This window comes from Gorilla gorilla, chromosome 4, assembly GCF_029281585.2.
Source record: "Gorilla gorilla gorilla isolate KB3781 chromosome 4, NHGRI_mGorGor1-v2.1_pri, whole genome shotgun sequence".
NCBI lineage: Eukaryota > Metazoa > Chordata > Mammalia > Primates > Hominidae > Gorilla > Gorilla gorilla.
Genome location: NC_073228.2, coordinates 24,436,081 through 24,461,047, shown reverse-complemented (window position 1 = coordinate 24,461,047; position 24,967 = coordinate 24,436,081). Strand labels below are relative to the sequence as shown.

Genomic DNA, 24,967 nt, shown 5'->3' with positions numbered 1-24,967 from the left:
GGTGCTAATATTGTTTAGGAATTAGAAAAAAATATTGATTAATTTTAGATTTTCTGTTTTTCTTTTTTTGAGACAGCCAGCTCCTTCACCCAGGCTGGAGTACAGTGGTGCAATCTCGTGCCTTAGCCTCCCGAGTAGCTGGGACTACAAGTGTGCACCACCACAATGCCCGACTAATTTTTGTATTTTTAGTAGAGACAGAGTTTCACCATGTTGGCCAGGCTGGTCTTGAACTCCTGACCTCAAATGATCCACCAGCCTCGGCCTCCCAAAGTGCCGGGATTACAGGCATGAGCCACCGTGCCCAGCCTAATTTTAGATTTTCTAAGACAAGTATGCATATTCAAAATATAAAGGTAATCTCTGAAGAGGTAGTAAAACAATCCATAACCTCCAAGAGAAAACTTGATCAATCCACAGAGGGCCTGGGAACACAAAAGAGAAGCCTACAAAAAGCATGATAAATAGAAAACACAAATTTGGATGGTAAAATAAAATGAAATGTCAGATACTCACTTTTCTAGCCATCCTCGCAGCTAGAGATGGCCATGTGGACCTAGTTCTGGCCAATGAGATATGAGATTTTTCCTCCTTGATAAAAAGAGGGACGTTCAAGGAGCTATCTATGCTATTCAAAGAGAATCTGTTCTGATGGCTCCCCACTTCAAGATTTGTGTGTAAGAAAGTGGGGAGGATGGGGGCTGACTGCTGGAAAGAACACTAATAGTGCCTACCAAGTGAACCTTGATAACAACACTGGATAATAACCATACCAAAAAGAAACTTATAGGCCAATCTCAGTTGAGAACATAGACATGAAAATACTATATAAAACATTAGCGAATAAAATACCTCAGAGAAAAATGTATCATGACCTAATCAGATTTACCCCTGAAATTGATGAAATTAACATTTAATAAATCTGTGTACTTATTCAGAGTAAAGTCAGGAACACATTAAGGATGCTTGTTATTACCATGTCTATCCGACATTATGTAAAGGTCCTAGCCAATGCAATAAAACAAGAGAGAAAGAGGAAAGGAAGAAACAAAATGATCATTTGCAGATAATATGATTGTCTGATAGAAATTTCAGACATTTCTACAGCTGTTAACATCAATATGAGAATTCAGCAAGATTGTTGGGTACAATCCATATAGAAAAATCCACAGCATTATTATACAGCAGGAAAAATAATAGCGAAAATATAATTTAAAAATTTTTTTGTTTATAATAGAAAAAGAAAGAAAGTTACCCAGTAATCAGTCTATAAGATATGCAAAATCTTTTTGGAGAAAAACATAAAACATTTGTGGAAGACGTTTTAAAAGCCCTAGACAAATAGTGAAATATACCATATTCATGGATGGGAAATATTACAAAGTTGGCATCAAAAATCAATCTATAAATTTAATAAAAATCTAACTTAAAATGCCAACATGTTGTTTTTTAAAAAATAGAACTGGTGCTGGGTGCAATGGCTCACCTCTATAATCCTAGTTCTTTGGGAGGTCGAGGTGGGCGATCATGAGGTCAGGAGATTGAGACCATCCTGGCTAATACGGTGGAACCCCGTCTCTACTAAAAATACAAAAAATTAGCCAGGCATGGTGGCGGGTGCCTGTAATCCCAGCTACTCTGGAGGCTGAGGCAGGAGAATCACTTGAACCCGCTAGGTGGTGGTTGCAGTGACCCGAGATGGCGCCACTGCACTCCAGCCTGGGCGACTGAGCGAGACTCTATCTCAAAAAGAAAAAAAAAATAGAACTGGAGGAGATATTTGTAAAATTCATGTGAACAATTTGGAAAGTTGAAGGAGGGGCTTGACCTACCAGATATCATTATAAAGCTAATTCAGTAATTACATAAGTAATTAAGGCAGTGGGGTACTAGAGCAGAGTTAAACTCATGGAACAAAGTAGCCCCCAGACAGATCCAAGCCATTATTAGTGCTTTGTATTTAATAGAGCTGGCATAAGAAATTATGGAGGGGAAGACAAACTCTTCAGTATATGATGTTGAGATGCCTGGGCTTCTAATTGGAAGAATGACTAGAGCCCTCCTTCACACTACACACACAAATAAACTCCATGGCTGGGCGTGGTGGCTCATGCCTGTAATCCCAACAATTTGAGAGGCCAAGGTGGGAGGATCGATTGAGCCTAGGAGTTCAAGACCAGACTGGGCAACCTGACGAAACTGCATCTCCACAAAAAATACAAAAATTAGCCAGGTGTGGTGGCACACACCTGTGGTCCCAGCTATTCAGGAGGCTGAAGTGGGAGGATTGTTTGAGCCCTAGAGGTGGAGGTTGCGATGAGCCAAGATTGTGCCACTGCACTCCAGCCTGGGCAACAGAGCAAGACCCTGTCTCTAAATAAATAAATAAATAGATAGATAAATAAATTCCAGATTGATTAAAAACCTAAATGTGAAAAAATCAGAAGAAAATATATGTAAATAGCTATATTATTTGGATAGTAGACTAGAACTAATTAAATAAAAAATAAATAAATGGAATCATTAATATTACAACGCTAAAATGAAGAGCCTTTGCATAGCAAAAGACACACACATAAAAAGTAAAAAACAAAAACAAAAAAAACCTTTGCATAGTGAAAGACACCAAAATTAAAAGAACCATCCCTGCCTGGAAGTAAGTATTTCAAAATGCACATATAGACCAAGACCAAGGACTAGTATTTAATTTAAAAAAAAGAAGAAAAACTCTTATAGATCCTTTTTTTTAATTTGAAAAAAAAAGACAATAATCCAATCAAAAGATGGGCAAAGGATTGAACATGCAATTCAGAAAAGAGGAAATGTGAATGGCTAATATAAACATGAAAAAAATTCCCACCTTATTGGAAAACACAAAATAAAACAGCAATAGCATCCTCTTTTACGCACATCAGATAGACAAAAATTTTAAAAATCTGATAATGCCAGGTGTTCACAAAGATATGTGAAAATAACTCACTTCCAATGCTAATAAGAGATATAAACTGATACCACCTCTTTAGAGAGCAATGGACAGCAACTGGAAAAGTTGAAAACATATATACATTCCACTTAACAATTATATTTCTAGGTAGAGCCCTAGAAAAATTCTTGCACTGTACACAAGGAGACATTTACCAGGAGATTAGTCCTAATGCTGTATGCAATAGAAAAGAAATGGAAGCGATTCAAGTATCTGTGAATGGGAATACATTATGGCACATTCACATAATGGAAAATTCCACAGCAGTTCAACTTAATGAACTAGACATACTTTGATAAATTTCAAATGCACAGCGTAATGTGCAATATATCAGCTGCAAAAAACAAAAACAAGTCCCGGCACGATGGCTCACGCCTGTAATCCCAGCACTTTGGGAGGCCGAGGCGGGCGGATCACGAGGTCAGGAGATCGAGACCATCCTGGCTAACACGGTGAAACCCCGTCTCTACTAAAAATATTAAAAATTGGCCGGGCGTGGTGGCGGGCACCTGGAGTCCCAGCTACTCGGGAGGCTGAGGCAGGAGAATGGCGTGAACCCGGGAGGTGGAGGTTGCCGTGAGCCAAGATCGCGCCACTGCACTCGAGCCTGGGTGACAGAACGAGACGCCGTCTCAAACAAACAAACAAACAAATGTATATATACACATATAGTATGATGCCATTTATATCTACTATTAAGATATACATAATATTACTACATTTATATATATTGTTTACAGACAACCACATATGTAATAAAAGCACCAAAACATGGAGAAACCACCCTCAGGTTGTGGTTACCTTTGAGGAGGGAGAGGAATGAGTTGGCATGAGAGGAAACTTTACCTATATCTACTACATTTTATTTTATTTTATTTTATTTTATTTTATTTTATTTTATTTTATTTTATTTTATTTATTTTTTCGAGATGGAGTCTTGCTCTGTCACCCAGGCTGGAGTGCAGTGGCATGATCTTGGCTCATTGCAATCTCTGCCTCTCGGGCTCAAGAGATACTCGTGCCTCAGCCTCCTGAGTAGCTGGGATTACAGGCGCATGCTCCCACGCCTGGCTAATTTTTGTATGTTTTAGTAGAGATGGTGTTTCACCATGTTGGGCAGGCTGGTTTCGAACTCCTTACCTCAAATGATCCTCCCACCTTGGCCTCCCAAAGTGCTGGGATTACAGGTGTGAGCCATCGCACCTGGCCTATTCCTTTTTTTAAAAGAAGAAAGTTCATCACAAATATAGGGAAATGTTAGTTTGTTAAATCTGAATGGTAATGTTAAAATTCAGAAGTGTACACCAACAATGGTCTATTTTACTGTAATTTAAAAATAAAATCGAAAATATAAATTCTGGGTGGCAGATACATGCATGTCTGTTACCTTTCTCTCGATTTTTTATATATTTTTTATGTATGTGAAATTCTCCACAATTAAACATAATATTTTAAAAGTAAATTAGGGGGAGAAATGAAACCTGGTTACTGTCAAAACTGGATGGATTAGTGACTGATTGAATAACAAGAGGTACAGATGATGGATAGTGGCAACCAAGAGAGAAAATTCTATGTGTAACTTAAAAATAATGTGATTTAGTAATGTGACTCAGAAGTCTGAATTTGGTCCTATTGGATTTTTTAAGCCAACATCTGGCTAAATATCTAGAAGATATCCTTTCCATACCCTTGAGAAGCCCACAGCCGGGAAGGATGATAACTCTAAAAGACTGCATGAGGGCTGGGCGCAATGGCTCACACCTGTAATCCGAGCACTTTGGGAGGCCGAGGCAGATGGATCACTTGAGGTCAGGAGTTCGAGACCAGCCTGGCCAACATGGTGAAACCCTGCCTGCTAAAAATACAAAAATTCGCCAGGAGCAGTGTCAGACACCTGTAATCCCAGCTACTCGGGAGGCTGAGCCATGAAAATCACTTGAGCCTGGGAGGCAGATGTTGCAGAGAGCCAAGACTGCACCACTGCACTCCAGCCTGGGTGACGGAGTCAGACTCCATCTCAAAAAATAATAATAAAAATAAAAATAAATAAAATAAAAGACTGAGTGAGGATCCAGAAAAACTTCAGTAGTTTGGAATTACAGGCCATTTTCTATCAAGATGAAATTAAATAGGGGCAAGTATATGGTCTTATCTTTGGATCCCAAAATACAAATTATATAAGTATGGGATGAAACACTGATAACTTTGCAATGGCCTGTTTGAAAGAAATACAGTGGGTTTAGTTGACAATTCAATATGAAGCAATTACATATATATATACACGTACACACACACACACTAATTTAGTGTGTGTGTAATAGATTATACAGCTGCAAAAATTATTCTTCAACTGCATCAATAAAAGTAAAGTAAAATATCTAAAACCATGTACTTGATAATCTTGCCCAATTTTCCACTAGTCAGAACATACTTGGAATATTTTTATCTGTTCCTAAATGGCACACTTTAAAATGGATATAGACAAACTATATCTAGAAACTCAAGTGATAGAAAGAACGACTGAAGAAACCAAGGATATTTAACCCGGAAAAGCTAGACTTGGGTGTATCATGGTGCCATTAGATGGAGAAGACTCAGAACTGTGTATGCCACAAGACCTCACTTAGCAGGACCAATGGGACCAAGACCAGTGGGTAGGAATGCCAGGAGAAAGACTTCGGCTCAGGTTAAGGAAGAAATTTCCAAGCGCACAAACCATCTCAGAATGCCTTATAGTGGATTTTGCTATTGCTGGAGGTGTTTCAGCAAGAGTGAGACCCTGTTCATCAGGGTGTCCTGAAGCAGATTCAAATATCTAATAGGCGGTTGAACATATTGGGTGGCTGGTTAAGTTGGACAGCCTGGAAGGTCCTTTTCAACCCTAACTTTCTACACTCAAACTATCTATCAGTCATCAATTGTCCTGATTCTCCTCCAGCATACATATGTAACCAATGAGGCACAAGAAAAGAAGTATTTTTAGTTACGCTTGCACCATTCTAAACCAGGTCCACCATTTCATAATTTTAAAAAGTTCTTGGGCGTATTTGGTAGAGTATGGATGCATATTTTGAACCAGGGAGATTATGAGTTAGCAAGAGAGAAAGAAAAAAATGGACAGAATATGAATTAATTAGATAAATCCCCATCATCATAAAAGAAAACCAAATCCATTGTTTAATCATCACAACCTAGAGCCACCTCAAGGTGACTCAAGTCCTACATGCATGAGTCATGTGACTGCCTTGTGGGTTGGGCTGCTTCAGAGTCGTAATTCATTAAACGAGTATTTGCTGAAATGTACGACCTACAACACATTGTGCAGGCATTGGAGAGGATCCCTTAAGAAATAAGCCATGGTCATGGTTCTTGCCTCCTGATCGGTCCAAGGCATTTTCATAAGTCCACAGGGCAGCGGGTCCTGATTGTTGGACCGGCCGTAACTAAGATGTTCCCAGTGCCCATTTAATAATGTACACAGACAAATATCATTGACCTATGGACCTGAATGCATGAGCCGGCATAGTGAGTGGATTCTCTTCCTTACATCAATCTGTATGGGAAGTCAAACCACATTCAGAAACTGCCTTATTGATTACCTAAAGTAATTATTAGAGGCACTGGAAATATTCAAAGCCTGTGTAATCAGAGCCTACTCTCCAGTTAATGTGGAAATGAGAAAGTTGCTCAAAGGGGAGTTAGAGTCCACAATAATTATTATCACTAAGGAAAGATAGTGTAAACATCCATCTATCGACCACTGGTGTGCTTTGGCTGGTGGTTATGTTGTCTGTGAGGGATGAGTGGCAGACAGGCCAAAAAGGAGGCATGAGGCTTTAGCAGTTAAGGTCCACAGTTGCCAGCAAGAGAAACTGAGTCTCTTGAGCAGAAAGGACATTTCATGGAAAGATGTTAGGAGCCCTCAGGATCATCTGGAGGCTTAAGAGTGGGCAGAAATCAACAGCCCCATGATGACAGCCATCTTTAAGTAGAGCCAGATGGCGTCATTCTGCCCTCATCACCCCCTACCTCTGCTGCCTGCAGCCATCAGCACCGCAGCTGCCCTGAGTAGATCTGAATTGTCCTTTTTTCTTTCCATCACTTGTTCCAAAATCCCAAACACAAGTGTCCCATTGGGTTCCCAGACCAAGCCCTGGGCTACCAGTGAATGGGAGAAAGGAACTGCTAAACTGTTTTCCAAAGTGGCTGCACTGTTTTATATTCCCACCAGGAATGCAATAGGGCTCCAATTTCTCCACATAATCACTGACGCTTGCCGTTGTTGTCTTTTTGATGATAGCCATCCTAGTGGGTGTGAAGTGGTATCTCGTTGTAGTTTTCATTTGCTTTTCTCTAGTGACTAATGTTGAGCGTCTCTTCATGTGTTCATTGGCCATTTGTATATCTTCTTTGGAGAAATGTCTATTCCTTTGCCAATTTTTTAATTGGGTCTAATGTCCATTGAAAATGCCATTTATCCTTTTAATACATGCCTCTCATTTCCCAGAGATTGTGGGGTTGCTTCATCTTCTGGTCCCCTCCTACAGCATCTGACATACTGTTGATATATAGTACATTATGATGGTTGCCTAATATATTTGGTATATGAGTACTAATGCATTAGTACATTTACATTAGTACTAATACAATAATACATTTGGTAGTTAAGAGGGAGTCTCGCTCTGTCACCCAGGCAGGAGTGCGGTGCTGTCATCTTGGCTCACTGCAACCTCCGCCTCCCAGGTTCAAGCGATTCTCCCGCCTCAGCCTCCCGAGTAGCTGGGATTATAGACACCTGCTACCACGCCAGGCTAATTTTTATGTTTTTAGTAGAGACGGGGTTTTGCCATGTTGGCCAGGCTGGTCTCGAACTCCTGACCTCAGGTGATCCACCCACCTTGGCCTCCCAAAGTGCTGGGATTACAGGCATGAGCCACCACACCCGGCGTGTGCTTGGGCTTTTGATCCAGTTCAGTTAACCAAGTAAGTAGTATGCCTTGGCTCGTCTTCAAAAATCCTGGTTACAACTGGCATCCAAGGAATGGGGGCATGAAACTAATCAAATTCTAGAATAGTGATTCTAGATAAAACCTGTCAGCCAGAAACATATGAAGGTGGACTTTTCTTTTGTCACCTTTTCTTTTCACTTCGTCGCCAGCATCTCTTGGATCCCTTCCCACTGAAGCCCAGGAGGGGAGGGAATGGGGGTGGGGGTGGAGGGGCACTGGAGAAAAGATGGAGGCTATTTTTAGGCTTGTTTTTCAACCATGAAGTGTCATGTTCTTCACCACCCTGGCTGCTGGATTAATTAGGCTGTGCTGGCAGCTGCCAGTCAGGGAGGGTTGCCAGCTTCTAACGGTGATTCCGCCTAATGCCTGAATTGATTTTCAGGGAGAGAACATTTTTCCCGCTACATGGCCCTTGCCTTCCACGGCAATGTCTCCTGGCCTCTGGTGGCTTTGGGTAGGAGAGGATAAAGCTTTCATAAGTCATGAACTCTTTTTTTTTTTTTTTTTTTTTTTTTTTTGAGACGGAGTCTCGCTCTGTCGCCCAGGCTGGAGTGCAGTGGCGCGATCTCGGCTCACTGCAAGCTCCGCCTCCCGGGTTCACGCCATTCTCCTGCCTCAGCCTCCCGCGTAGCTGGGACTACAGGCGCCCGCCACCACGCCCGGCTAATTTTTTGTATTTTTTAGTAGAGACGGGGTTTCACTGTGTTAGCCAGGATGGTCTCGATCTCCTGACCTCGTGATCCGCCCGCCTCGGCCTCCCAAAGTGCTGGGATTACAGGCGTGAGCCACCGCGCCCGGCCGTCATGAACTCTTTTTTAACTGGTGGGCTTGCAAAGCTACCAGCTGGTCCTTTTACCTAACAGCTTGTTGGTAGAACCTTGTGGTCATGGCTTGGGTCTCTCTTTCCCATTTCTGCTTCCTATTCTCCCAGATCTTCCCCAAAATAAGCTCAGTGCCCAGAACTTGTGTGGCTTTGGGATATTCCACTGCCCGGGCAACAGGCAATAGAGACAGCATCAGAGACATAGACTCTGACCAAATAGCTCATTTTCATGCTATTTTTCCAAGAATCTCTATGGTGATTGTTAACTTCTAGATATACAAAGACAATATTTAGTCATTAAAAAAATACTTACTGAGGCCGGGTGTGGTGGTTCACGCCTGTAATCCCAGCACTTTGGGAGGCTGAGGCAGGAGGATCCCTTGAGGCCAGGAGTTCGAGACAAGCCTGGGCAACATAGTGGGACTCTGTCTCTACAAAAACTTTAAGATATAGGCAGGCGTGGTAGCACACTCCTGTAGTCCTAGCTACTCAGGAGGCTGAGGCAGGAGGACTGCTTGAGCCCAAGGGTTCAGGGTTGCAGTGAGCTATGATGGCACCACTGCACTCCAGCGTGGGTGACAAAGTGACACCCTGCTTCTAAAATATGGGTCTCCCAGCGCTTTGGGAGGCCGAGCAGGCAGATCACTTGAGGTCAGGCGTTTGAGACCAGCCTGGCCAACAAGGTGAAACCCTAGCTCTACTAAAAATACAAAAATTAACCAGGTGTGGTGGCATGCCTGTAGTCCCAGCTACTCTGGAGGCTGAGGCATGAGAATTGCTTGAACCCAGGAGGTGGAGGTTGCAGTGAGCTGAGATTGCATCACTGCATTCCAGCCTGGGTGACAGAGCAAGACTCTGTCTCAAAATAAATAACATAAAATAGGGGTCTCTCTATCCATTTATTCATTTATTTTTATTTTTTTACCAAACTATATAAGCTGCTGCCCATGCTATGTTTGAAAGATGGCTCCTTATCTAGTAATAGCTGGTCAAGTTACTTGACTATGTGAATATTAGACTGTATACATAGTCTATACATATATATATACACACACATACACAGACGGAGAGACAGAAACACCTGCTGGGCATCACACACCGTTCTAGGTGCTGGGGTTGCAATAGTGAACAGAGCAAACCTCCCTGCCCTGGTGGGACTTGCATTCCACTCGGGAGTGACAGTGCACAATAGCCCATAATAAAGAACAGTATATTGGCCAGGTGGGTGGCTCACCCCTATAATCCCAGCACTTTGGGAGCCCGAGGCGGGTGGATCAGGAGGTCAGGAGATCAAGACCATCCTGGCTAACATGGTGAAACACCATCTCTAGGAAAAATACAAAACATTAGCCGGGAGTGGTGTCCCGCGCCTGTAGTCCCAGCTACTCGGGAGGCTGAGGCAGGAGAATCACTTGAACCTGGGAGGTGGAGGTCGTGCCACTGCACTCCAGCCTGGGTGACAAAGTGAGACTCCATCTCAAAAACAAAAACAAAAACAAAACAGTATATCGTCTAGAATATATACTTTTATATAGTCTGTATACTTATGTATATTACATATTATTTATATAGGGAGACTATATATGTATATATATATATTTAGAAGGTGATAAGTGTTATGGAAAATAATAGAGCACATGAGGTGCTTCCTTCCAACCTTTCAGTCCATGCTATCCTATTCTGTCCCCATCCGAGTACTTAAGGACATGCGAGGGACTCTCATGCTACCGGGCCCCTCTTCCCTGTGCTCCTGTAGGAACTCATAGAAACAGAATGTTTAGGCCTGGTTGGGATCTCCGAGGTTTTCCAGGAGGCTTTCCACCTTGGTTCTGCCTCACTGCTGATGGATGATGGTGTGTCCTGTGTCGCCTTGCCAGGGGCTTCTCAGCACACTGTCCACATGACCCTGATGCTGTCCAAGCTGAGCCTTCCAGGAACCTGCAGGAGGCAGGCCCCTTTTCCCAGAATCCTGACACAAACTGTCTTGTTAAGCAGGGAGGTCGGGGGTGGGGCCCGTGAGTCCAAGTTCAAGGAACTTGGTTTCTGGCCAGTCCCTGCTGGGGAGGCCCCGGCAGCCTTGCCTCCCGCAGCTGATAGCTCTGGTCCCGAAACTGCTCACTTCCCTACTGCCATATAAACAATTACATTAAGAGCACAAGTAAAAGACCAGCCAGAACAATCACTTTGAAGAGTAACTAAATGAATCAGAGCAGCTGGAGAATATATTTTAAGACCCCAGAAATCACTGCAGATAGAACTGGATGGGGGCAATTGATTATGAATCAAACAGATGTCAATTGCCAGTTTCAGTGCAAGAAGGAAACAAAAGGTCAGTATATTCCTCCTGGACTACCTTGTGAGAAATGAGGATATGAAGGTAGCAGAGTTCTATTTAAAATGAGCTGCAGTCATTTGAGCATAATCTCAGTGCAGAACATGGCAGGTTTTAGGTACGCTGTTTAGAAGAAAATTCCAGGACTGTCTTTTCTGCTGGGAATGTTTAAGTTCTGGTAAAGGCCAGGTGCACTGGCTCATGCCTGTAATCCCAGCATTTCAGGAGGCCGAGATGGGAGGATTGCTTGAGCCCAGGAGTTTGATTCTAGTCTGGGCAACATAGTGAGACCCCATCTCTACCAGAAAATTTAAAAATTAGCTGGGTGTGGTGGTGCATGCCTTTAGTCCCAACTACCAGGGAGGCCGAGGCAGGAGGATCACTTAAGCCCAGGAAGTCGAGGCTGCAGTGAGGTACGATCATGCCACTGTACTCCAGCCTGGGCCACAGAGCGAGACCCTGTCTCAAAAGAGAAAAAGAACAAAATAAAATTTCTAGTTAAGACCACCGTAATTCTGACCCCTGTTGAGAAAATGAAATTAGACTCTATTTAGACATGTTTGGCCTAATGATGTTCAAAACCTCCTGGAGCCAAAGCCCAAGTGAGCATACATTGCAATGTGAAATTAGGTACCAGGGGGAATTTTGAATTTTGTGATCATAGGGATCGTAAAGTACCAGAAGCTTCTAATGGAGGGATGATTTAGGTTTCTGCTCCAGAAGCTCTTTATGAAGTAGGTAAACACCCATAACCTGAGACCAGTTCAGATTATGCCTGCCCCTGAACCTTCTTATTAAATCAGTTGTGATTTCGGGAACCTTGGGGAATTTATGACATGAGAGACGATCTGCCAGGGTTCAAAACCTTGTTGCTGCTGATGCTTTGGGCTGGGTCTTTATTTGCTGTGGTGGTGGGGCGGGGGGTGGGGGGGCTATCCTGTGCATCATAGGAGGCTGAGCCGCACCCTGGGCCTCTGCTCAGTAGATGCCAGTAGCACTGCCCACCCCACCTCGCCTCTGTTGAGACAACCGAAAATTTCCAGACATTGCCAGGTGTCTCCTGCGGGAGGCAAAATCTCCCTCTAGTGAGAACTCCTGTTCTAGGGTGACCAACCATCCCAGTTTGCCTGGAACTGAGGGATTTTCTGGCAGGTGGGACTTTCAGTGTTAAAACCAGGGAAGTCCCAGGCAAACCAGATGAGTTGTCCACTTGGCTGTGTCATTGATATGTTCTATTTTATACCAACGTTTAAAAGTAAGAACCCGGGCTGGGCATGGTAGCTCATGCCTGTAATCCCAACACTTTGGGAGGCCAAGGTGGGTGGATCACTTGAGGTCAAGAGTTCGAGACCAGCCTGGCCAACATGGTGAAACTTCGTCTCTACTAAAAATACAAAAATAAGCCTGGCGTGGTGGCATGCACCTGTAATCCCAGCTACATGGTAGGCTGAGGCTGGAGAATCGCTTGGACCTGGGAGATGGAGGTTGCAGTGAGCCAAGATTGTGCCACTGCCCTCCAGCCTGGGCGACAGAGCAAGCCTCCGTCTCAAATAAATAAATAAAGTGAGTAAGAAACCAAAGCTTTTGAAAAGTCTGTCTTTGGGAGGCATTGACAAAGCATCTGGGGGAATATGATGCTGCTTGTGGTATCATTTTGCCCCTCTCTTTCCTCAATGTCTCTAAAGCCTGAGCCCTGGTGAGATGGGCCATTGGAGGTTTGATCCTAGCCCATAGACCAAGGAGACTCGATTCAAACTTGCTGCCTTTCTAACAGAGAGGCTCTTGTTTGACACTTAGAGTGAGCATGAGTGACAGACTTTTTCTTGGAATTGTAGGCTGTGTGACAGTATACATCATGAAAGTGACAGCAACAGTGGGGACTAATTTAATTCCATTTTCCTTTGCAGGCCCTGATAAATCATTGCTGCAGGGAAAAATAAATTTAACTTTCTCAGACAAATGATTGGAATAATGATGTGCTGTGAGGAAATCGGGGGCTGAGAGAAGATCTGTTGGTGGGCTTAAAAGTATTTAAATAGCGCATCATGGAACTTGTTGCAAATACCTCTCGCATCTGGCCTGGAAAATACCAGAAGGAACCTCCTTTCCAGACTAATTAGAAGAGTTCAGGCCGGGCGCGGTGGTTCATGCCAGTAATCCCAGCACTTTAGGAGGCCGAGGCGGGCGGATCACCTGAGGTCAGGAGTTCAAGACCAGCCTGGTCAACATGGCGAAACCCTGTCTCTATAGCTTGAACCCAGGAGACGGAGGTTGCAGTGAGCCAAGATTGCGCCACTGCACTCTAGTGTGGGCATAGAGCGAGACGTCTCCCAAAAAAGGAAGAAGAGTTCCATAAAATATCAGCCATCTTGACTAAATGATCGTGGTTTTTTAGGCCATCTCAATGGAAAAGGTCATTGATTATCGTGCTGCATATCCTATATAAGTTGGTGGCTGAAACAGCTAAAATAGATTCTAGAATCTGGGGTCCTGAGGGACCATTTACAAATAGAAAAAGTCTCGACTTGGATGGAAAATTGCCAATAATTTTCACCTCCCTTCCAGAAAATGATTGTGGCTCAGGAGTATAGTTCTGCTGGGAGGCTTTTAAATTGCTATAGGAAATGAATTATGGGGCGAGGAGGTACTTAGGCCCCAGAGTACTACTATGCATGAGGATTGGAGTGAATTTGAGGAAGGGTGCAATGTAGATGGAACCCCTGCCCACAAGAGGACAGTGGAGAAGGGGCTTTAATACTGTAGGGAGACATATGCGCTTTGTCTAAGCTAAACAATGCCTGGCTTACTTGAGGGAGATTCTCCAACCCTGAGTCAGTCCATTAAAAGCACAAGAAAATCACCTGCCTGCAACTAGAATCCACATCTTCCCACACTACCATTGGCATATTGCACTAGGGTGTGGGGGCAAACAGGAAGGAACCAGGGGAAGTTTTGCTCATGACCATTTCCTGCACGTGCGCCAGTGCAATTTTCCCACTGTCAGCGTCACCTGAGTTGCACTCCAGCTTCGGTGATGGATGGAATACATCATCAGCGAAAGCTATAAAAACCCCATCCTTTTGAGCAGTGTGAACGTAAGGGAAATGAGCAGTTACTGCAGAGAGGATTTTATAGGAGTGAAAAATTCTGCATCAGAGCAGCAAGAAGGATTGTTATGTGAATGATCAAACTGCTTCTGCTGACTCCTCGGAGCCCGCCTAAGAGCAGGGGCCTTCATCTGACACTCACTCCACTTCCGGGGAACTTTGCTTTCCTATTTGTTTTAACCCTGATTAACAGCCCAGAGCTATGGGTTAGGTCCGGCCAGCCACTGAGAGTCCATCTTTGTCTTTTCAAAAGCCAGGCCTGGTTACTGTCAGAAATAAGAGAAACAACTGGAAAAGACAGGCAAGGTACGCGGTATTTTACGGGCTCTGATTGTCATTTAGATTTCGCATCCAAGAGGGGTTTGAGACTTGGGGTTCTGTTAGCTCCATGTCCCTTCCAGCCTCCTGGTTCTATCAGCTTGGAATTCAAAACCGCTTCTTGATGTTTCTTATTTCCAACATGTAGCTAAGGAGCTGAGAGTATACGTCGTCTTCCTGGATCCGATCGACTGCTAGACATGAGTGGCCCAGACACTTAGCTATAGGCCCCAGAGTAGAAAAGTAGCAAATGGTAGCCTCTGGAAGGACAGAAACACTTGGTTATCGGGCTGGGATAAAAATGAAATCACAGGCCGGGCGCAGTCGCTCACACCTGTAATCCCAGCACTTTTGGAGGCCGAGGCGGGTGGATCATGAGGTCAGGAGATCGAGACCATCCTGGCTAATACGGTGAAACCCCGTCTCTACTAAAAATACAAAAAATTAGCCGGGCGTGGTGGCGGGCGCCTGTAGTCCCAGCTACTCAGGAGGCTGAGGCAGGAGAATGGCGTGAACCTGGGAGGCAGAGGTTGCAGTGAGCCGAGATTGCACCAGTGCACTCCAGCCTGGGTGACAGAGCGAGACTCCGTGTCAAAACAAAACAAAACAAAACAAACAAAAAAGTGAAATCATGCAGATGTATCTTAAGGAATAGAAATATTACATATTTCCATATAATATTTAAGGAATTAGCTGGGGCTGCACTATTCTCTAAGTTTTGCCTCTGAAGAAAAACAAAACATTGCTTTCTGGTTTGCAAAAGACCCTGGGACCTGTGCCTTTTGAGAATTTGTTTTCTGCAAATGACTGCTCCAGAGGAACAGCTGTGTCATTTTATTGGCTTTCTAATAACTTTCCGAAACAAATTGCTGCAAATTAGGTGGATTAAAACAACGCAGATTTATCCTCTAGCAGTTCTGGGGACCGGAAACCCAAAATCAAAGTGTTGTTTTCTTCTGAGGAAACTGAGAGAGAATCTGTCCCGGGCCTCTGTCCCAGCTTCTTGTGTTCTTTGGCTTGCAGCAACATCATTTCCATGTCTGCCTCTGTCCTTGCATGGCTGTCCCCTCGGTGTGTCTCTGAGTCTCAAATCTCTTTCTCCTTTCTCTTATAAGGATACCAGTCATTGGAGTTAGGGCTTACCCTAAATCCGGGATGATTTCATCTTGTGATCTTTAAATTAATTACATCTGCAAAGAGCCTATTTTCAAATCAGGTCATATTCACAGTTACTGGAGATTAAGATGTGGATCCATCTTTTGGGGCAGACACAATTCAACCCACTACAACTGTATTTTGTTGCTCTTCCTATCTCTAAGTTGCTGCTCTCTGTTGGTTTTGTCCATTTTCAAAATGTCACTTGTATGGGTTGCTTAGGCTGACATCTATCTCTAAGATTAGCTTCCTCTCCCTGCCAGTGTTTGGGCTTAAACATTCCGTGATACCACTCCTAGGAGGCAAAGGTCAGGCTGGCCAACCCTCCAAACATGGAACCCTTCAGGCCCTGAATTCTCATGTCTTTGCAAATCCAAAGAGGACAGGCTGACAGTCTGATGTAGTCCCCCACCAGGCTGTAGCCTTCTGTCTTTACACATTTTGAGAGCACTTGAATATGCACGGGAAGCAGTTAACTATGACAAAGACCAAAGAGATGGGGAAAGGGCAGCTGTGGAGAAAAGAGATGCCCCAGAATCCCCCTGATTTCTCCAGCATTTTATCCAGAAAGATGTGGTAGTGTGGTGAGACTCTGAACAGACTCCAATTGTCTTTTTTCTTTCTTTCCTCTTAGCAAACTGCCTAGTTGGGCTAGAGCTGTTGTCCCCAAAATATTTTATGTGACAGAGAAGGCTTGGAACTATTATCCCTACACAATTACAGGTAAGTCCTTAGTACAACCATATGGCACATGTAGTGAGTGCAAGGACATAGCGTAGTTGAATTTCACTGAATTTACAGTTGATTATCCAAGCAGGGCCTTATGGGAGCCCCGTAGTATCCCTCTTTTTTTTTTGGTTTCTTACTTGTAGGTTATCAACACTTCTAACACAGACACAGAGATGGCAGGTGACAGGGGGGTTAAGCTAAGCCATGCCATCTTCGTTCTTAGAGTTACAATAAATAGTTTACGGAGGGCCAGGCGCAGTGGCTCACTCCTGTAATCCCAGCACTTTGGGAGGCCGAGGCAGGTGGATTACGTGAGGTCAGGAGTTCAAGACCAGCCTGGCCAACATGGTGAAACCCCATCTCTACTAAAAATACAAAACCAGGAGGTGGAGGTTGCAGTGAGCCAAGATTGTGCCACTGCACGCCAGCCTGGGCAACACAGCGAGACTCCGTCAAAAAAAAAAAAAAAAAAAAAAGCTTATGGAGAAGGAAGGTGAAGATCTTTATAGAGACATTTCCAGAGGTTTTATGATTCTTATTTCCTTGTTTCCTCAATAATTCCCAAGTAATTTAGGGGTATAATTTGTCTATAAACAAGTTGCTTATTATGACTTGTTTGTTTTTACCACTCCAAATTTTGACTATACTTTGTATAAAAGATTCTGTTGGATCTCTCTTTGCCCCCAGATGACTTCCTTTGCTATTAGATAATATGAAAATATTTAAGGTCAGTCTCCCTCTCACTTGCAATGTGATGACAATAAACTCTTTGTACTGAATACTGTCCTAGAAACTTTGGCCAAAAAAACTCAGAAGGTTTGGTTCCTGCCCTCAAACACACCAAAATTTGAAATCCCACCTCAACATCATCAATAACAAGCTCTTCTTATTGGTTACAAAAGCTGCTTTTCCACTTAGAAGATTTCCTTTGTGGTTAATGAAATACTCTACTGGAATTATTAGTCTTTCATTTGCTTTTATAATGCCAATTCTTTGGTTTTTAATTAGCCACAAGCCTATAGGCTAATTGAATCTTGTCTTACTGTTCTTATCTGCCCAACCACATAAGTATCATGAAAGAATTTCAGTGCAACATGGAGACATTCAGTATTTATGAAAGTTTCATTAGGACATCTTTTGTAATTATAGTTCATCAGTATTTGTTAGTTCTGTGGTTTTATATTGCATATAAGCATGATCTAAATCATCTTTTGTCTCTTTTTTCTTTCCCCTCTTCTTCAAATGAACATGTGGAAACAGAATACACAGTAAGTTCCATTTAATTATTTTTAAACATTCTGTCTATGATCAGTGGAGTAATTGGAATGTCTCTTGTATTACTTGTCTTATCAATGTAATAATTAAAAAGGGGAATAATCCAGAGTCAGAAATATTTAAATGTAGGCTATTGCATCATTATGTATAATGCAATAATTTGAATGTTCTCATTTGTTCAAGAATGTGAATCCTAATTGAAATCGCCTTGATAGTCACTTTATGTAATCAGCCTTTGCTTGTAATTTTTAAATAGCTTGACTGCTTTGTTGGTGATAGTTCACTATAATAAAAGAACAGTTTCTAGCAATGTGATATTAAAGAGATGATGGTAGTTATCGATGGAAGGTGGGGCTTTTACTCATGGACAGTGTCCTGATTCCTTGTTGGAGAAGCTTGAAAGTGAAGAGGCACATGTGCAAACTATTTTGCACAACAGAGATCTGGGTTGGGCAGTCGCTGTGGCTTGATAAAATTTCTTCTTCTCCTAAGAGCCTCTAGGTTTATTACTTAGACTGAAAGAAAAAAAGACAGAACCTATAATATCATTGTGTTGTGGTATTTTCATGTAGATCATTTTCCCGAGCAGCTGACAGGTCAACCTATCACAACAAGAAAATAGTTTATGATTTTTTTTTTTTTTTTTTTGAGATGGAGTCTCGCTCCATCACCCAGGCTGGAGTGCAGTGGCACGATCTTGGCTCAACAGAAACTTTCACCTACCGGGTTCAAGCGATTCTCTTGCCTCAGCCTCCCAAGTAGCTGGCATTACAGGTGTGCACCACCACGCCTGGCTAATTTTTTTATTTTTGGTAGAGATGGGGTTTCACCATGTTGGCCAGGCTGGTCTTGAACTCCTGACCTTAGGCAATCTGCCCACCTTGGCTTCCCAAAGTGTTGGGATTACAGGTGTGAGCCACCGCACCTGGCTAATAGTTATGATTTTCTGAGCTGTGTTAAGAGTTGAGTTTTTGGTTTCAATCCAAATAGCCAAAGGATAGAGAGGTGGTGAGAGAAATGGAAGAAAATGATTTGTCATGCCCTGGGCAGGAGCATAGTACCCAACGCATCGTAGGTGCTCAATCAATAGTTATTGAATGACAGAATGAACACACGAATTCCAGATAGATAAATGGTCCCAGCACAGGCTTTGGCGTCAGAAAGGCTTGGCTGTCCTCTGGTTTTGCCACTCACTGCCAGAATTCCTAAGCGACTGGCTCCCAACTGCCAGTTCTTGAATTCACGCTGGTCCTTGACTATGTTCTCACCAGTCCTCTGCAGAATGAAGAAAAAACAGGAATAGTATTCAGAGATTTTCATAACATTAAATTTATTTCATCCAAAGTACTGTTGGTAATTATATCCCATCATACTCGGATATTAAAATATCTTTTCTTTTTTGAAATGATAGGAATATATATAGTATTTCCCCCCGCAATGTCCCTAACTTTGAAAAAAGAGGCAATTTTATGGCAAAATGCAAAAGTAAAATTTTAGAAGCAGGGGAAACTTTGCTCTAAAGTGAACATCTTAACTTTTCTGAACCTGTTTCCTCTTTTCTGAAATTAGAATAATCCCTCCTTCCTAGAGATGTTAGCGGAAGGATTCAGTGGTCTACCCTTGGATTGGAAAACATTTTCTTTAGAGGGTCACATTGTAAATGTTTTCTGTTTTGTGAGTCATATAGTCTCTGACACTGCAAGAGCAGCCTTAGATAGTATGTAAACAAATTAGCATGGTCATATTTGCCCAGGCAGCAGGTCAAATTTGTCCCCCAGGCCACTTTGCCAATGCTAAATATAAAGCTGTTAGCACACTGCCTGTATACAGCAGGTAATTAAATGATTCCCTACCACCAACACTACCCCCTAGTTCCATTGCTTCTAGCAACTGCATAATCATCAAGAGATAGGCTTTGGGCTGGGTGCAGTGGCTCATACCTGTAATCCCAGCACTTTGGGAGGCCGAGGCAGGTGGATCACTTGAAGTCAGGAGTTCCAGACCAGCCTGGCCAACATGGTGAAACCCTGTCTCTACTAAAAATACAAAAAAAAAAGTAGTTGGGTGTGGTGGCGGGCACCTATAATCCCAGCTACTTGGGAGGCTGAGACAGGAGAATCATTTGAACCCAGGAGGCAGAGGTTGCAGTGAGCTGAGATCACAGCACTGCACTCCAGCCTGGGCAACAGAGTGAGAGTCCATCTCAAAAATAAAAGATTAAAAAATTAAGTCAACGGTCATTTATTAGGCATCAGTGAGGTACAAAACATCATGCTAGATGGCATAACTGAGCAATTATCTCTGTCATTTGGGGTCACAATCTGGTTGGAAATAGCTGGACATTCCAGTCAAAGCCTGGCAGTCATCAGCAAGTGCTGGGCTTTTCTGGAGGCAAGAGGGGACTTAGCCAAGGAAACAAGCTGGCCTCAGACCTGTCCACTGGGCTGGATAAGCTCTGAGCTGAGCTGTCAGCAGAGATTCAGACCTCAGCAGAGGGCAAAATCAATGGCTCTGGGGAATCCAACCAGATAAAGCAGTTGCAATGTGAAAGGAAGGGTGCTGGCCTCTGCATTGGGGCCTTGAGTTTTGGGGACAGGGCTACAGTCCCCAATGTGGGAGACAGGAAGAAAAGTACACAGCACTCAAGGAGGTTACTCAGTATCATGGTGCTGGGGAGATAAGGTTGTCAACCTTAGTAAGTGAAAATACAGAATGTCCAGGTAACTTTGAATTTTCAGATAAACAGTAAATAATATTTAGTGTAAGAATGTCCCACATGTTGCATGGGACATAATTATGCCAAAAGATTGTTGTCTCATATTTTGTCTGGCAACCTTATGGGAGAGAGATGGTGGTGTGGAAGAACTGGTCTCAGAGACTCAAGTACAAAAATCGGTCATGACAACAGGGCACACTGATGGGCCAAGGGAAGGGAGGGGGCCGGAAGTATGTAACGTGGGAACCCATCCTGCAATTGACATGCCATAGGAACTCTAAGGTCAGACCAGAGATTCAGCCATCTGGTCTGAATCTCTGCTGGCAGCTCAGCTCAGAGCTTGTCCAGCTCAATGGACAGGTCTGAGACCAACAGTCAAATGCACTGATGGGACCACTCCAGTAGCCTTCCTGCCTCAGTTAGGATTGGCTCAGGAGGTGGAATGGAACGAGCTAGGCAGAGTTGGGGAAAATTAAGTGGTAGCAGATGAATACATAACTGTCAGCATTTTAAGGAAGACCTGTGTTGCATGTAAGTGTTAGAGTTGAAGTGCGGACAGAGGATTGTAGGGAGGAGAGAGGGATTCTGCCAGGGAGAAATATGAGGAGGTTTCTCAGAGAAGGTTGCATTTGGGCTGGACCTGAAGGGACAGTACAACTCCCCCTGCAGAGGCCTGTTCTGTGTTAGCTCATGTTGCTCTAATGAAACACCACAGACTTGGGGGCTTAAGCAGCAGACATTTACTTCTCACAGTTGCAGAAGCTGAAAGTGCGACCGGGTTCCTGGTGAGGGCTGTCTTCCTGGTAAGCACGTGGCCATCTTCTTGCTATGCCCTCACATGGCAGAGACAGAGCAAGTTCTCTGGTCTCATCTTTGAAGGGCACTAATCCCATCATGAGGGCCCCACGCTTGTGACCTCATCTCTACCTGATTAGTCCCGAAATCCCACCTCCAAACACCATTGCATTGGGGATTACAGCTTTAACGTAGGAATTTGGGGGTGACACAGTTCGGCCCATAGTATGCTCCTTCCAGGCCCAGTGGGCAAGTGATGGAGGTGGATCCTGGCCACCTGGACACATGGATGGAGGGCAGGTCGTGGTGTTTTCAATGTCAGGTCAAGGTCTAGATTTAATTCTCTGTGAGGAGGTCACATTGTTCCTGGCTAGTTCACTTTTATTTTCCATCCCAAATATAGGTCAGCTTTTCTTTCCATCTCCCTGGTGACAAGGGGATCCGGATTTTTCTCTCTGGCTCTAGTGCAGTCCTCCGGGCCCACAGTGTGCGGTTTGAAGCTGCCACCTCTTGACTCAGATTCAGCCATGTTCTCACGCTCTCTGCCCATGACAGCCCTGGTGGCAGAACCCACCCTTGACTCTGACTACAGAGTCTGCACCCAGGATTTATGACAGATGCTTTCAGTTGCCTTAGTCTTTTTTCCTGTTTTAAATGCTTTTGAATTGTGCTCTTTATCCCCTGATCCTTTAATCCTAAATACCTCTTCTTGCTGTCTTTCCCAAGCTCCATAGTTCCTGTTCTGTGCCTCAAAGCAAAACTTCCCCAAGGTCAGAGCCCCAGTTAGGATCACGGTGCCCTTCCTTTCCTCAGAGAGGCAGCCCCGAGGGCTCAGAAACCTCCAAACCAATGTCTCTTCTTGGAAAGCATTAGTCCAGAGCATGAGGATGTCTATACTAGGATCCCCTAGGTCTTATATCTGACTGTTTAGCCTATTACTCAGACCTCATGCTGCCCTCATTCGTGACAAAGCCCAGGCAAAGAAACCTATTTAGAGTCATCCAGGGCTTCAGCACTATCACAATTATCAAGACATAAGAGCTTTTTCATCACTGTGAGTGACTGCGTGTGTTTAGAATTATGTGGAAATGCCATTTGCCCAGGAAGTGGGAAAAACATCTTTAGCTTGCTTATGGGAAGAAAAAAAAAAAAAACTTAATTATACAGTAAACAACAACACAATGACAGTTTCACAGAGGACAGACCATTCAACCAGTTCTTCCAAACTGGTGGGTTCTTCTGAAGTTGGTAAAGTCTGCAAAGAAAGGTGCCTGAGGAGACTGGCTGCCTTCCAAAGGAGTTGATTTTGTTTTTCTAGAGCTAAAAAAAAAAAAGTCTGCGCTTTCAGGTGAGCATAAATCAGCAGTATCAATTCAGCCTTGGTACTAATGAAGAACAAAGGATTTTCTTCTTGTTTGTAGGAATTTGAAAACTGAAGTTACAGGAAATGGATAGCAGGGACCTAGAGTAATACAGTTGGTGTATATATTTTGCGGCCGTGACCACCCCTCGCCACCGGCATCTCTCTTAATAAGAATCCACAAAAGAGGAGAAATGGGATGCACCTTTGTGTTAGTTAGAATGACAGAAGCAAAGGCAGATGGGTTGTCAATGTTACCCAACATTTTAAATTATTTAGATGAAAGAGGTGGAAAAATAAAATTGCAACAGACCAGGGAGGATGAAATGACTCTTTCATGAGAACCTCAAATCGTGTTGAGCCACTGTGAGAGAGAGATTACTCAGGGCTGGTTTAGAAGAGCCAAGAAAGAGAGGAAAGGCTGCTCACAGCTGAGAGTCTGTCATCAGTCACCCCAGGTGAACCCGGGTTATCTGCCCAGGAGTGGCCATGGGGAGAATGAGGTATTTTTCTGAAAGCCACTAAACTATCTGGGATAGGAATTGCCCTCACAGTCTGGGCCTTATCAAGCTCCCCCAGTAATCCAAAGAGCTGATGGGTGCTGGGTTTAGAGACCAGTGACCCCCATTCCTCACAAGCCCCGTCTCCTTTCTTAAGCCTTTCTTCCCCGCACCTTCCCCTGAGTCCCAGCCAAGGGGCAGTACAAACCGCTGTATTTCATAACTAGGAACACAGGAACAAGTCCAGGGAAGATTATGTTTATTATACCAGACCTCTAGGATTGGGCTTGTTAGGAAATTAAAGAAAAAAATCTGGCTATCTCATCTACGATGTAAGCTAAGAGGGTGAAAGTCCCTGAGAGTCCCTTCTTTGAGGCCATGGAGTCAGGAGTTAGCGGGTTAGGAAATAACTTTTATCTATGTATCACAATTAACCCTCGATATTTAGTGCAGTACATAATTTTTTTTAGACGAAGGGAAGTACCCTTTTTTTAGGGACCAGGCCAAAGAAACAGCCCTCCAGTTGGGGGCACTGATGAGCAAGGCAGCAATTAGGCACCGGCCTGAAAAGCACACTTGTGGAGAAGAGGACAGTAAGGCCAGGTGTGGTGGCTGATGCCAGTAATCCCAGCATTTCAGGAGGCTGAGATAGGCGGATCACTTGAGGTCAGGAGTTTGAGACCAGCCTGGCCAACATGGTGAAACCTTGTCTCGACTAAAAATACAAACATTAGCTGTGCATGGTGACGCATGCCTGTAATCCCAGCTCCTCGGGAGGCTGACCTTGCACCCAGGAAGTGGAGGTTGCAGTGAGCCGGGATCATGCCACTGCACTCCAGCCTGGGTGACAGAGCAAGACCCTGTCTCAAAAACAAAAAACAAACAAACAAAAAAACCCAAAAACAAAGAAGATTATGTGAGACCGGTGTCATCATAGAGCCAGAACGACCAAGCTCAAAAATCTTCACAGTTCTAGAGAATGTAGATGGAAGCAATCTAGAACCATTTATAACTACCATTCAAGATGGTGCACAGCCCATTAAGTAAGGGATGGGCTATACAGAGCTAAACAGATTTTATAATTACAGGACTTCTCAGAGCCTTTCTTATTCTAATGTACATTGTGAATCTCCAAAGGGAGCTATGGCATGCAACGTTTCCCGAGCTGATTTGTCCAAGGGATCTTGGATTTTGCAAGGCCAATCTTTTAAGACTTAGAGGTGTTCCAGAAACTTCTCTTTAGGTCAGAGCCATTATGTGCCCACTAACTATGCCAGTGGATCAATTCTATTTCAGTAAATGTTATTTTCTTCTAAATTTCAGTGAGCTAATGTGTTGCCTGAAGATGACTATTACTCAGATACCAAAGTTTTTTGAAGAATGCCCAACAGTAATGGAAGTGTTTTGTTTTTAGAATCAGGTGACACAGAACCCGTAAGTTCCTTTTCAAGCAAAGTCAGTTCTGTTCAACCACACAGCAAAGTCAGCAGTACATTGGGATGGCAGTGGGTTTGTGCATTTGGATTTGTTTCCATTTAGAAAATGAACTGGTTGTATGGGCGAGCCAGTTGCAAACCAGCCTATTCACAGATGTACCGCTGCCCTTGTGTGGGACCAGAGCTCGCCTCTACATCTCAGCACCCCAGTTAGTGCCTGGTGAAGCAGGAGCTTTGGAGCAGCCAGTTTTGTTTGTTCAGATTATCCCGTTTCCACTTGCTCTAGCTGTTCCCAAGCTCTTCTTTGGACTTTAGAGAAAATTAATTCAGCCATTTCGAGGGGAGAGAGCAGGTGATAGAACGCATGGCTCTACTGTAACAAAACATAACATTTTAAAATTGTTTGCATTTTTTTAACACCACTCGAAA

The 24,967-nt window shown here is 43.6% G+C and overlaps 1 protein-coding gene across 2 annotated transcripts in view; it reads left to right on the top strand.

Annotated features, from left to right (window-relative positions):
• The window catches only part of PITPNC1 (phosphatidylinositol transfer protein cytoplasmic 1), a 311,332-nt gene that overhangs the window by 156,304 nt on the left and 130,061 nt on the right, over positions 1–24,967 (top strand). For both annotated transcript variants that reach the window (XM_055387009.2, XM_055387011.2), the window contains exon 3: positions 16,362–16,461. In XM_055387009.2, the coding sequence (XP_055242984.1) occupies positions 16,362–16,461 (100 nt within the window). The remainder of the gene's footprint in view (positions 1–16,361; positions 16,462–24,967) is intronic.